General features: G+C 51.7%; 5 protein-coding genes across 8 annotated transcripts; 3 read left to right on the top strand and 2 right to left on the bottom strand.

Moving 5' to 3' along the window:
• The first annotated feature begins 16 nt into the window (after positions 1-16).
• Positions 17-1,743, top strand: FOIG_05022 (uncharacterized protein). Its single transcript, XM_031203393.1, has one exon. It carries the CDS (start codon positions 118-120, stop codon positions 1,549-1,551), a length of 1,434 nt encoding a protein of 477 aa, XP_031066972.1. The 5' UTR covers positions 17-117; the 3' UTR covers positions 1,552-1,743.
• A 121-nt stretch (positions 1,744-1,864) lies between these two features.
• Positions 1,865-3,924, top strand: FOIG_05021 (40S ribosomal protein S17). The gene is made up of 3 exons (XM_031203392.1): positions 1,865-2,112; positions 2,175-2,375; positions 2,432-3,924. The coding sequence occupies exons 1-3, from the start codon at positions 1,966-1,968 to the stop codon at positions 2,525-2,527; spliced, it is 444 nt and encodes a 147-aa protein (XP_031066971.1). The 5' UTR covers positions 1,865-1,965; the 3' UTR covers positions 2,528-3,924.
• On the bottom strand, positions 2,443-3,931 carry FOIG_05020 (uncharacterized protein). The gene has a single exon (XM_031203391.1). It carries the CDS (start codon positions 3,721-3,723, stop codon positions 2,917-2,919), a length of 807 nt encoding a protein of 268 aa, XP_031066970.1. The 5' UTR covers positions 3,724-3,931; the 3' UTR covers positions 2,443-2,916.
• Positions 3,932-4,338: 407 nt separating this feature from the next.
• On the top strand, positions 4,339-9,725 carry FOIG_05019 (uncharacterized protein). The gene is made up of 3 exons (XM_031203390.1): positions 4,339-6,816; positions 6,873-6,947; positions 6,997-9,725. The coding sequence occupies exons 1-3, from the start codon at positions 5,025-5,027 to the stop codon at positions 8,805-8,807; spliced, it is 3,678 nt and encodes a 1,225-aa protein (XP_031066969.1). The 5' UTR covers positions 4,339-5,024; the 3' UTR covers positions 8,808-9,725.
• On the bottom strand, positions 8,030-10,667 carry FOIG_05018 (uncharacterized protein). Of its 4 annotated transcripts, XM_031203387.1 has the most exons (3): positions 9,663-10,486; positions 9,385-9,568; positions 9,038-9,324 (listed from the first exon to the last, which is right to left on the bottom strand). In XM_031203387.1, the coding sequence occupies exons 1-2, from the start codon at positions 9,943-9,945 to the stop codon at positions 9,471-9,473; spliced, it is 381 nt and encodes a 126-aa protein (XP_031066966.1). In that variant the 5' UTR covers positions 9,946-10,486; the 3' UTR covers positions 9,038-9,324; positions 9,385-9,470. The 4 variants fall into 4 exon arrangements, with proteins under 4 accessions (XP_031066965.1, XP_031066967.1, XP_031066966.1 ...); XM_031203386.1 differs by having other exon boundaries at positions 8,030-9,568; positions 9,663-10,667; XM_031203388.1 differs by having other exon boundaries at positions 8,030-9,324; positions 9,385-10,486.
• Positions 10,668-10,872: the final 205 nt, after the last annotated feature.

The following is a 10,872-nucleotide window of genomic DNA, read 5'->3' as shown; positions in this document are numbered from 1 at the left end:
CAAGCTTCAACCTCCAGCGAATTTTTGTCGACTTCAGCTGTACGCCTGGGTACTGCCCGTCACGAAGATACCAGAACGGCAAGCCAACTGAGCTCGCCAAACGGTCTCTGAGTCGAAATGGGGAGTCGCGTTGTTTCGCCCGGAGGGGCATTGTTGAGATCTTCTCGACTATTCTCCCTCCCAAAGCCATTACCCGAGCCTCAGTCTACAAACTTGCACATTGGCGATCACAAGTCTCCCACGATGACACGACAATACCCGCAGTACCAGTCCATCACATCGCCTCTTTCGTCTCGGGAAAAGGGTGACTGGGGCTTCAAGCGACCATTCCCTCTCAAGTCCACCTTAACGACCTCAACACCCCTGATCCGAGTCAAACAGGTCGATTCTATCGAAAGCGTTACTGATTTCGCTTCTGCTGCCGACCATACTCTTTCTCTCGAGAAGTTCCAGGAAATGCGCATTCCCCTTTCGATCCCCAAAGGAAACGAGAAAAGCGGCATATCTGTGAGAAATGATGCTTGGCGAAAATCCGTTTTTGAGGAGGACCTCGATTTTACCGAGTATCGTAAAGGACGAATTGATGACAAGCGATGGAAGTTCCAGGGACCGTGGCTGGCTAGGATGACTGAGGGTGCCTTTATCGGATATCTCAACAAGAACGTACGACCTAAGCGAGCCGAGTTCAGACAGCTGCTCAAAAACAGACTTGCTGAATCTCTAAACTCCAAACGAGCCACGGCTGCCATGGAGCAGGGCAACACCGCGCCAAACAAAATCCAGGCTTCAGACATCACCGAGGATCAGTTTACAGACTATGTGCGCGCTTTGCGAAGTGACCGTGCTACACTGTACGGCCTAGTCTCCAAGTTCCTTGACCTTGCTCCTCTTGGCCAGCCTGTTGGCATTATCCAGACCTTCCTCGCCGCGGGAGAGAATGCGGCTGCTGAGAGTCCTTACGGAAAGTCTGGGCCTCCTCCTAGCCATCCCTCTGCTGGTATTAGTTATCTGAGGACAAACTCCTACATGGAGAACCATCCTGTCTACGGACCTCAAAAGCAGCGCACTCCTACGCTCGCTCGAGTAGTTTACCCCAGGCAAGGCCCATCACCTGCCAAACTTGGTGTTGGTGGTTTCGTGGCCGACTCTCCCCCAGGAGACAACGAGTTCAATACCAGAGACTCCCGTCACAGGGTTTCGCAGAACAAGAAGATGCTTACTGGTATTACACATCTTGACACAACAACCTTTGGTGGTGCCAAGGCATATGTCAGCCCTGAGACTGCAACAGTCGACCCTAGTGGAAAGGTCGTGCTGCAACTCCGAGAAGCCAACACTGAGGCCCAGCTTGTTGCTAGAGAAGCTCAGGGCCGTGCTAAGGTGTACAATGCGACAAAACAAACACTCAAGAGAACGAGTGACGAAGCTGATCCTTGGAGAACCGAGCGTGTCGCTAATGAGCTTATTGGTGATGACACTGCTTCTACTCCCGAAAATGATGCTGTGAGCAGCTCCAAGAACTACGGCCTTGATAACGACAACCAGCAATAAAGTGCATGGGTTATGGACAAGGGCTGAGGCAATGTATATCGATGTCATTTATTTTCTCTGATATTTAGAGAAGATATGTACCAAACAACTGTACAAATAGAAATGAAGCAATTACCCAAGTTACATCTGTCGGTCTGTCATGAAGACTTACACTTGAAAGATGTTATGAAAATGGATGCAAGTTTGCCTAAATGCATAACATTCTTAGCCAATCATGCAGCAGCTTCACTCTCAAAGGTCTATTAGCTAAGCAGAAATGATTCGCTACACACCCACGTGATTTTTGCGAAGCCCTAAATCGAAGAAGGAGCGACCCACCCACTCAACACCAAAATTCTAGCTGTAGCGGAAATCTCATACCAGCGACTTTCTTCAAACCTATCGCCCAACGTTCAACAGTCCAATACCGCCAAAATGGGTCGCGTTCGCACCAAGACTGTCAAGAAGTCCGCCAAGGTCATCATTGAGCGTTACTACCCCAAGCTCACCCTGGACTTCGAGACTAACAAGCGTATCTGTGATGAGATCGCTATCATTGCTTCCAAGCGCCTCCGCAACAAGGTTAGAAATACCGGCTCGACGAAATACCACCGAGGGCAGCGACTAATTCAGGATTATTATAGATTGCCGGCTACACTACCCACTTGATGAAGCGAATTCAGCGTGGACCCGTCCGCGGTATCTCCTTCAAGCTTCAGGAGGAGGAGCGTGAGCGCAAGGATCAGTACGTTCCTGAGGTCTCTGCTCTGGACTTCACCCAGAACTCCGAGAGCGGCCAGCTCGACGTCGATGGCGAGACCAAGGATCTCCTCAAGCACCTTGGCGTATGTGCCCTTACGAGATTCGAACAAACTGGACGAGATGTTGACAATAAATGCAGTTCGAGTCTATCCCCGTCAACGTCATCCCCGTCACTCAGCAGCAGGTTCCCGAGCGTGGTGGACGACGATACGGCGACCGCCCTCGCCGTGACTAAAAAATTGGTATATGGGATTATTATGATGGGTGTCTGGCATTTACAGGGTTTCACTACTTGGCGTCTTAGGACAGTGAGTGCATAGGTCTCAAAGAAAGATCTTTCGACCCCCCAAGGTGTCGCCGATTCTCTGGATGTCTCCAGAGATGACGCTTGATCGCCAATTACTCTCTTCGCTTCTGTGAATATGACCTTGTCCAAGGCCAGTTCGCACGTTTCAGGAACTGAGCCGAGGGACTGTGATACTGTTGTCTACATCGATGCGACCAGTATTTGCGGGTGTCATGATGGGGTATCTTCCTATCCTTATTATGGCCCTGCTTGTGATACACGAGTCGCCCAACGCCTATCTTCGAATAAATGCTACAAACACCCAAAACATGATTTTATCAGTCCTTTTTCTTATCCTCCAGGTTGAGTTTTGTTCTATAGCCCTCGACAAGTAAATGTTCGTCATCGTAGACTTCTGGTTTGTCAGACGCAGTGGATGGTGCTTTAGGATCATTCTCCTTCAGTGTGATATTCATCTTCTTGCTCTTGCTTTGCGATGCATCTGGTTCACCTCGCTCAAGAGCAAGGGCGGCCTCATCTCGAGCTGCTTGTCTTTGCTCTTCGAGCTTGAGCTGACCAAGCTCTCGGGCAGCTCGGTCGACCTCTGTTTCCTTCGATTTGTCCTCGTCGAGTAAATCGATCTCAATATCTGGGATACCTGCCCGTTCCCAGGCAGCTGTCTCGTTGAGCTGCACCTTGACGTAAAGAGCGCGACGGGCGCATTGGTTGGAGCACCACTTTTCTAGGTCCTCCCGCTTCATAATATTCCCGTTGGAAATCTTCCATTGACCGCCAGGACCCGTATTCCGTCGTGGTCGCGAGCAGAGGGTGTAACCGCAAAGCTCGTTCACATTGCGCTCGATAACGAGGTCGTCGTAGTCTGAAGGTTGAAAGAGTCGCACATGAGCCTTGAAGTCGGCGACATCGGATGGAGAAGGGTTGGAGGCATTGTGAGGTGGTTCGCGAACGAGAGGGTATTCGGAGAGGATGACCAAGCTGTCGAGGATTTCTGCTTCAAGGTCTTTACGATGCTGGATGATCTTGGCATGCTCTATGGCGATTTCTCTAGGGTCGGCATTTCGTTCTTTGATGGACTTGGGCTTCTTGAGGATACCCTTTGGGGGTTGTTTAGACGCTGAGGCCATGATGAATGAGGATTATGATCTTGAGAAAAGGATATGTAATACTGATCCCAACTCAACCCGAACTTGGAGCTCAGAAAGATCCAGAAATGGCCCCGCAACCTCTGCTAGCTTCTGTTTTACAAGTGGCAATCCACTGAAGGAGGGGAGACTGCCAGAAGAACGATTGGACTTTATCGGCTGATAACAAAATAACGAATGTAGGTTGGTACTTGAGAATAGTCTGGTAGTGAATGTGTTTTAATGACGGTCCCGGGACCTTGAAAAGTCCAGTCAACCAATCAAACAAGAATTGAGTCTCTCCATCATGGATCCATATGATGATGCACTGTAGCACAAACAAAGAGCAGTCAGTCACTTTTTTCATCTGGTTACATTTATATGACAGAAACGGTATAAGCAATGGTTTCAAAGTATGACAGGCTAGTGTTTGTTCATACTTGATACAACGCATGGGCAGTTGGTTAGGTAGTTTGTTTTAGAAGCCCAGCCAGTGTTTCTACTACCCCATGTTGTCATGCCTTGAGCCTTCGTTTCGGGCTGTTCGGCCATAGTAAGAGATAACTAACGTACGACCCCGCGAATTAAACATAAAGCGCAATGCGATGCCAATGCACCCAAAATCAACTCATGATTGCTTCCCCAATTTTATAGGCTCTGTTGCCTGTCTTACATCACTGTCATTCACTACCCTGAAGAAGCAAACGTAAGTCTTATCGTGATAGTCATGACCGACCATCATCGGAACTAGGCATCAACCGACTATAACTGAACTGGAAACTTCCCTCCCAGCTAAACTGGAAGTACCATCGTCCACGCGCCTAACACTTTTAGTCGTGAGATGGACGGAGTGACGGGCTCATAGCGCTGACGTCGACAAACGCCCCAGCTCCAGGCCTATGCTCCGCTAAACACCACCCGCCTCCTTGCAACCTGCATCTCATCTCTCTCATGCTTTTCCTCTTGAGGATCCGAGCATCCATTCCCACTTAATACTTCCTATCGCATATTAAAAACCGAGCAATCGCCTTCCTACATAGACTGCGCCTTCAAACAACTCATCACTATATCCTCCCCCGCCTCACTTGATCCCACAGGCTGACGACGCCCCCCTGTCGTGCCCCACACTCAACCAAGCGAGCGAGCAAGCAAGCAAGCTGTTGACCTACTAGCCTACGAATACCTAATCCACGTACTATAACCTTGTTGCTCCATACAGCCACACGCCCAGAGAAGCTTTGATCCCAGCCTCGGGCAGCGTTTGTCCTGCAAGAGAGCTTCCAGAGGATCAATCATCAGCAAAAATGGCCGCGCCATTCAGAGTCAAGGCCATTTACGAGTACTCATCGCCTCATGAGGACGACCTCAACTTTAGTATCGGCCAGGTCATCACTGTTACTGATGAGGAGGACGCCGACTGGTATGGCGGGGAATATGTCGACGACCACGGCGTGAAGCAAGAGGGTATTTTCCCTCGAAACTTTGTCGAGAAGTTTGAGCCTACCGCACCTCCTCGTCCAGCTCGAACCCGTACTAAGAAAGAGCCCGAACCTGCTCAACCCACCGAAGATATCGCTTCTCCCCCACCGCCACCTGTTCAGCAAGAGGCTCCTTCAATCCCCGCGCCCGAACCTGAGCCCGAGATCGAAGAAGCCCATGAACCCGTACATAAGCATTCGGCTCCCGAACCGGCTGCCCCGGCCGTCCCGGAGCCTGTTCCTTCAAAGCCCGCCGAACCCGTCCAGGCTACAGCTCCCCCGCCTGTTGCAGTTCCTAAGCCCGAGCCTCCAGCCCCCGCTCCTCAAGCTCCGGCTGCCGCTTCGCCAAAGCCCAAGCCCTCCGGGCCTCCCCCCAAGGCAGAGAAGCCTTCTGCTAGCTCGTTCAAGGATCGCATTGCGGCGTTTAACAAGCCCGCAGCGCCTCCTGTTGCGCCCTTTAAGCCAAGTGGTCTGGCTGGCTCAGGTACAGGTTTTATAAAGAAGCCGTTTGTGGCTCCTCCTCCCAGTCGCAATGCTTTCATACCCCCACCGCAGCAGACCCCAACCGCCAAGGTGTATCGGCGCGACGAGGACCCTGAAATCAAGGAACGGGAGGCAGAAACCCAAGGACAGGCCGAGAGGGCCGGGCTTGTACCAAGTGAAGGTCAGGGTGGCGAAGATGAAGATCAACCTAAGCCTACAAGTTTAAAGGAGCGCATTGCACTGCTTCAAAAGCAGCAGCAGGAGCAAGCGGCACGACATGCCGATGCTGCTGCCAAGAAGGAGAAACCGAAAAAGCCTCAGAAGAAGCGTGAGAGCATCGGGCATATTGATACCCCGGTTGAGGCGGAGGCTTCACCTCAAGAGCCTCATGCTCCTCTTGAGCGCAGAGACACCCAGGATACTGATGCCAGAACATCTATGGACGAGCCACGACAAAATCGCATGCCACCACCTCCACGCCGTAGGTCTTCCAAGGGACCTGCCGTGGAACCTGTCCATGATGGTAATGAGGCGGATATGTCTGGCGCAGGTGACACAACCGAAGGCAATGATGACTTAACGGAGCGGGATGATAGTGATGGTGTGGCTAGGAACGCACCGCGAGCACCTGCATTGCCTATACACGCCGGTCCTCCTCCCGAGGCATCAACATCAAGAAAGGAGGATAGCGAGGAAGCGGAAGAGGAAGAGGAAGAGGAGGAGGAGGAGATGGATCCTGAAGTCAGGCGTAAAGAGGAGTTACGGGCGAGAATGGCCAAGATGAGTGGTGGTATGGGTTTCCATGGTATGTTTGGTGCCCCTATGCCTGCGCCAGCGCCGCCTCCCAAAAAGAAGAAGGCCCCAAAGCCAGAGCGAACATCGATCGACGAAACTGTCGAGGAGGCATCGCCAACAAGCCATGCTGCACCACCCGTTCCTACTATGATGGCTTTGCCTGGATTTGGCGGTTCAAGTAAGCCTGAGGAGCCATCCCGTCCTGAGGAACATGAACCAGCTGCCCGAGCGCCACCACCTCCTGTGCCGTCTCAGCCGCCCCGAGTTCCAGAGCATGCAGAGATGGCAGAGGAGGAGGCAGAGAGTGACATTACTCCTGCCCCTCACGCTGCACCTACAAGTATGTACCATCAGATATCAAGATCTTAGGTAATTTGGATGCTAACCGTCACTCAGTTCCTCCTCGAGATCCAGCAGGCCCTCCTCCTATTCCTGGCAGTCGAGGAGCGCCTCCCCCTGTGCCATCCGAATGTAAGTTAACGCCTATTTAAAAAAAGATCATGATACTCATTAGTTCCAGCTCGGCCTCCTCCTCCCGCACCTCCCGCCGATGCGAAGTCTCAGTCCGAAGGATCCCAGTCGGGCGATGAGCTCTCTGGTGGCCGTGATAGCGACCGAGAAGGCCCTGTAGCTGCCGCAAGGTCTCCTCCTATGGCACCGCCGCCAGTTCAGCCCCCTCACTTGCCTGCGAGATCGCCACCACTGTCCCCTACCCGCGAGGAGTTCAGTCCTACATCTCCTAAATCCAATGCTAGCAATAGATTAAGTCGACTGCCGCCACCTATTCCTGGATCTGCACCAGCTCCACCAGCACAGAGTCGGCCACCTCCTCCGCCTCCACCAGGTGGTCTTCGTCGACAGTCCACCCAAGACTCTCAGGCACAACATACCAGGGGACCTCCTCAGGCTGGCGAAGAAGAAGCTGAGGAACTTACCGAGTATGAGGGCGATTACGATACGGATATTGCTTCTTCAGTCCCCCATAAAGACGCTCTCAAGTCACACGCCCGTGAATCAAGCCTTGAAGATAACACTATTCTATCGCCAGTCTCCGATGCTCCTCCTAAACTACCACCCCCTATTCCCACAGGCACGGCCCCCAGAGCTGTTCCGCCGCCTGTCCCTTCGCAGCCGCCTCCTGAGAATAAGCGGCAATCAATTGATACACCTCGCGCTGCTCCTCCACCGCCTCCACCTACGGATAACAAGCGACAGTCTATTGACGTGCCACGCGCGGCACCTCCCCCTCCCCCTCCTGCAGGTCTACTTCCTCCTCAACCGCCTCAGTCGCCGCGCCTGGAAGAAGACTATGATCCCTACAATTATTCAGCACCTCCTGGAGGACACGGTTATGCCCCCAGAACGCCCAAGATTGAAGAGGAGGGTATCTTCCCCCAATCGCCGTCTGTTACTTCTCCGATAGATCGAAGAGCTCCCCCTCCTCCAGGTGTGCCTGCAGGTCGCACCTCAGGGCGACAATCTCTAGACATTTCGAGGGCTGCTGCCGGAAACAGACGATCTATGGATGTTCACCGACCATCAATGTCGATGGAGTCAGGTTTTATTGCGAATGACTTGGACCTGGCTATCCAGAGTGGCTGGTGGAAGCAATCTAACCAAGTACCTCCCGTTCTCCAGGGACGTAAAGATATTTACTTTGAGGCTGAAGAGTCGACATCTACCAATGGCGGCCAACAAACGACGATAACTCGCGAAATCTTTATCTTATATCAAGATTACTCACAAACCTTCTTGACAATTCGATACGACCCCTACAATGCATCAGATGTTCAACTTGAGCAACGTCACGAGCCCCCGCCGCGTCCCCTCCGCCAGGATCAGATGGAAGAGTTTTATGAGCGATTTGGTCGCCACATCTCGACGGCTGTAGCTGCCAAGAAAGACTCTGTTGTCGCGGACGGCACTCCTCAAGGTCTTGTTCTAGAACTTCTCAAGCCTTATAAGGATGCTCTTCCTCCTGTTGGCACTCGTGCCTACGGTGCCCTTGTCTATTCAAACATGGCCAATGCATCAACTCAACAGAACGACGTGATCCGTGCTGGCGACATCATCACAATCCGCAACGCCAAGTTCCAAGGCAAGCATGGTCCTATGCACGCAAAGTACTCTGCCGAGGTGGGCAAACCGGACCACGTCGCTGTAGTATCTGAGTGGGATGGCACCAAGAAGAAGGTGCGCGCATGGGAGCAAGGCCGCGAGAGCAAGAAAGTCAAGGTAGAGAGCTTCAAGCTTGACGACCTTCGTAGCGGAGAGGTCAAGATCTGGCGCGTCATGCCGCGAAGCTGGGTTGGCTGGAACAGCCAGTCCTAGTGCAGCTGGGGATGGCGTAGCGATGGCGATGGCGATCTCTAGGAAAAGATGTCCATGATGATGATGACGACGAATAATAGGATGAGTTCAAGACTGGTAGTTGGGCCGTGGCTGTATCCTCAGGCGTTGAGTAGTGGGTTCAGGATTCGAGAGCGTTACAGGAGGAGAAGGAAACGATGCGCAGCAAGGTGTGTGCTCAGATAAGAAACTGTAGGACACGAGTGGAACATGAGAGATTTAGTTAGTTGTAAAGCAGTTCGATTCAGTAGGCTATGTTAGGTATCGACCAATGCGTCTTATCCTGTGTCACCTCTCAGATTCACTTTCAGCATCTCACACATTGAGAATCCCACGATTGTCTCTGTTAAACAAAGTCTCGCATGAATCCGAGACATCATCTATTTCAGGCACGGCCCGGCCGTCGATGCAGCGGTTCCACGGCCACGTTTTTATCTCTTACCGGCTACAACTGAGGCCTTGGAGAGTTACATTGTATAAGCGCAAGGAAGTACTGTGTCTTTCGTTACTTCGATCGACAAGATCTTCAAATGGCGGAGAATTGAGCATCAAATCATACCTTGAATGACAGTTTGACAGGTGGATGGTATTGCAAAAGCGCATGGCATGCTACCTAAAAGGGAACCTAACTCGCATGGGACAGTATCAGGAAAAATAAGATGGTTGGCACGAGGTCTTGGACCTTTGAGATTTGAAGTTTGTGTAAGCAGGAAAAATATGAGTGAACTCAGCGGATTCCGTGACTATGGGTGGAGTGATAAGATCTGTTAGTCAGGTCACCCCTTCATGGAATCGGGAAGAGTAGGGAAAAAGATTTCATAGCGACAAACAAGATACCTTGCACACGGGATGAGATAGCAAAACTTAATGCCCGATGAATAATGCTCAACTTGAACTGCGTGGTCACGGCAGGCAAAGGATGGCCATGGCCCACGTTGAAACGCACAGGACAACTTGTACACAACATCTCGCGTATCAGAGACCTACACTCGTGATTCAGCAAATAGCTGATTCCCGTCAAGTTGTTAGGCACAATGTGCAGATGCATGGGAAGAGGCGGCAGAAAAGGTGCAGGGTCCGAAGGTCCGGCTGTTGTCCATTCGGAACTCAGCCAAACCATCCATGCATCGACTGTTCTCGCCTCAAGGGTACTTCTTGTTCATTGTGCAAGAGCCTGAGAGTGGCATATTTCACCGACGGGCCGGTACCTCCATCTCCAACACGTGAATATGAAGAGAAGCGCGGGGGAAACAGCCGTCCGTTCAGGCGGAAAGTGAGGCGTCAGGTATTTCTCAGCCTGAACTTGGGGTATGTGGCTACGCTCGGTTACCAGGGTCGAGGTGTTGTTGGCGGCTATCGATTCTGAGGCCAGACTCTATATGCCTCTAAGCTTCACTCGAAGCCTTCGTTATGAGCCCAATCATTTCAGGGCCATGATGTTTTCAACTTCTGGATTGAGTATCTGCATCTTGAAAGTTACAGTACGTCGCTAGCTTAGTTCCCGTAGCATTGCGTCAAGCCGACCTGCTGGTCTCGGCTAGGTGCAGTAGTGAAAGATGGACAAGGAAACAGATCAACTGCGCCAATAAGCGGCTTAGGTCGAGATGATGGAGAAGATTGGGTCTGGCCTGAGACAAAGTGAGGTCAGCTCGGTGACCTCGAGACTTGAAGCTTACCAAAGAAGCTGCGGTGCTTGTGACATGACGACATAAGGTTCTGATGAGCGGTGTATCCGCAACTACAGCTTCGTGTAGGTGAACGAAAATGGAAATGTGTCTGCCTCTGCTCTGATTGGGACAGTCAGGTAGTCAAAGGGATGCTGTAAGCAAATCCCGCTTCTTCAAGATTCTAGCAGACGGTTCCTTCATTCCAAGACTGCGGCTTCATGATGGTCAGGCACAGGAACGGCGCAATGCCAAGGGACCTCCAAATACGACGACTTGACGATTGAATTGAGTCCCAGGCCGTGGACACGACCTTACGGTGCTCGTTTGGCTAAGAGGAGAAGACTGATCTTGTGATTGGCTAAATCGTTTCATTAAACAGG

Source organism: Fusarium odoratissimum (assembly GCF_000260195.1).
Source record: "Fusarium odoratissimum NRRL 54006 unplaced genomic scaffold supercont1.6, whole genome shotgun sequence".
In the NCBI taxonomy this organism is placed as follows: domain Eukaryota; kingdom Fungi; phylum Ascomycota; class Sordariomycetes; order Hypocreales; family Nectriaceae; genus Fusarium; species Fusarium odoratissimum.
This window is presented reverse-complemented; position numbering and strand designations above follow the sequence as displayed.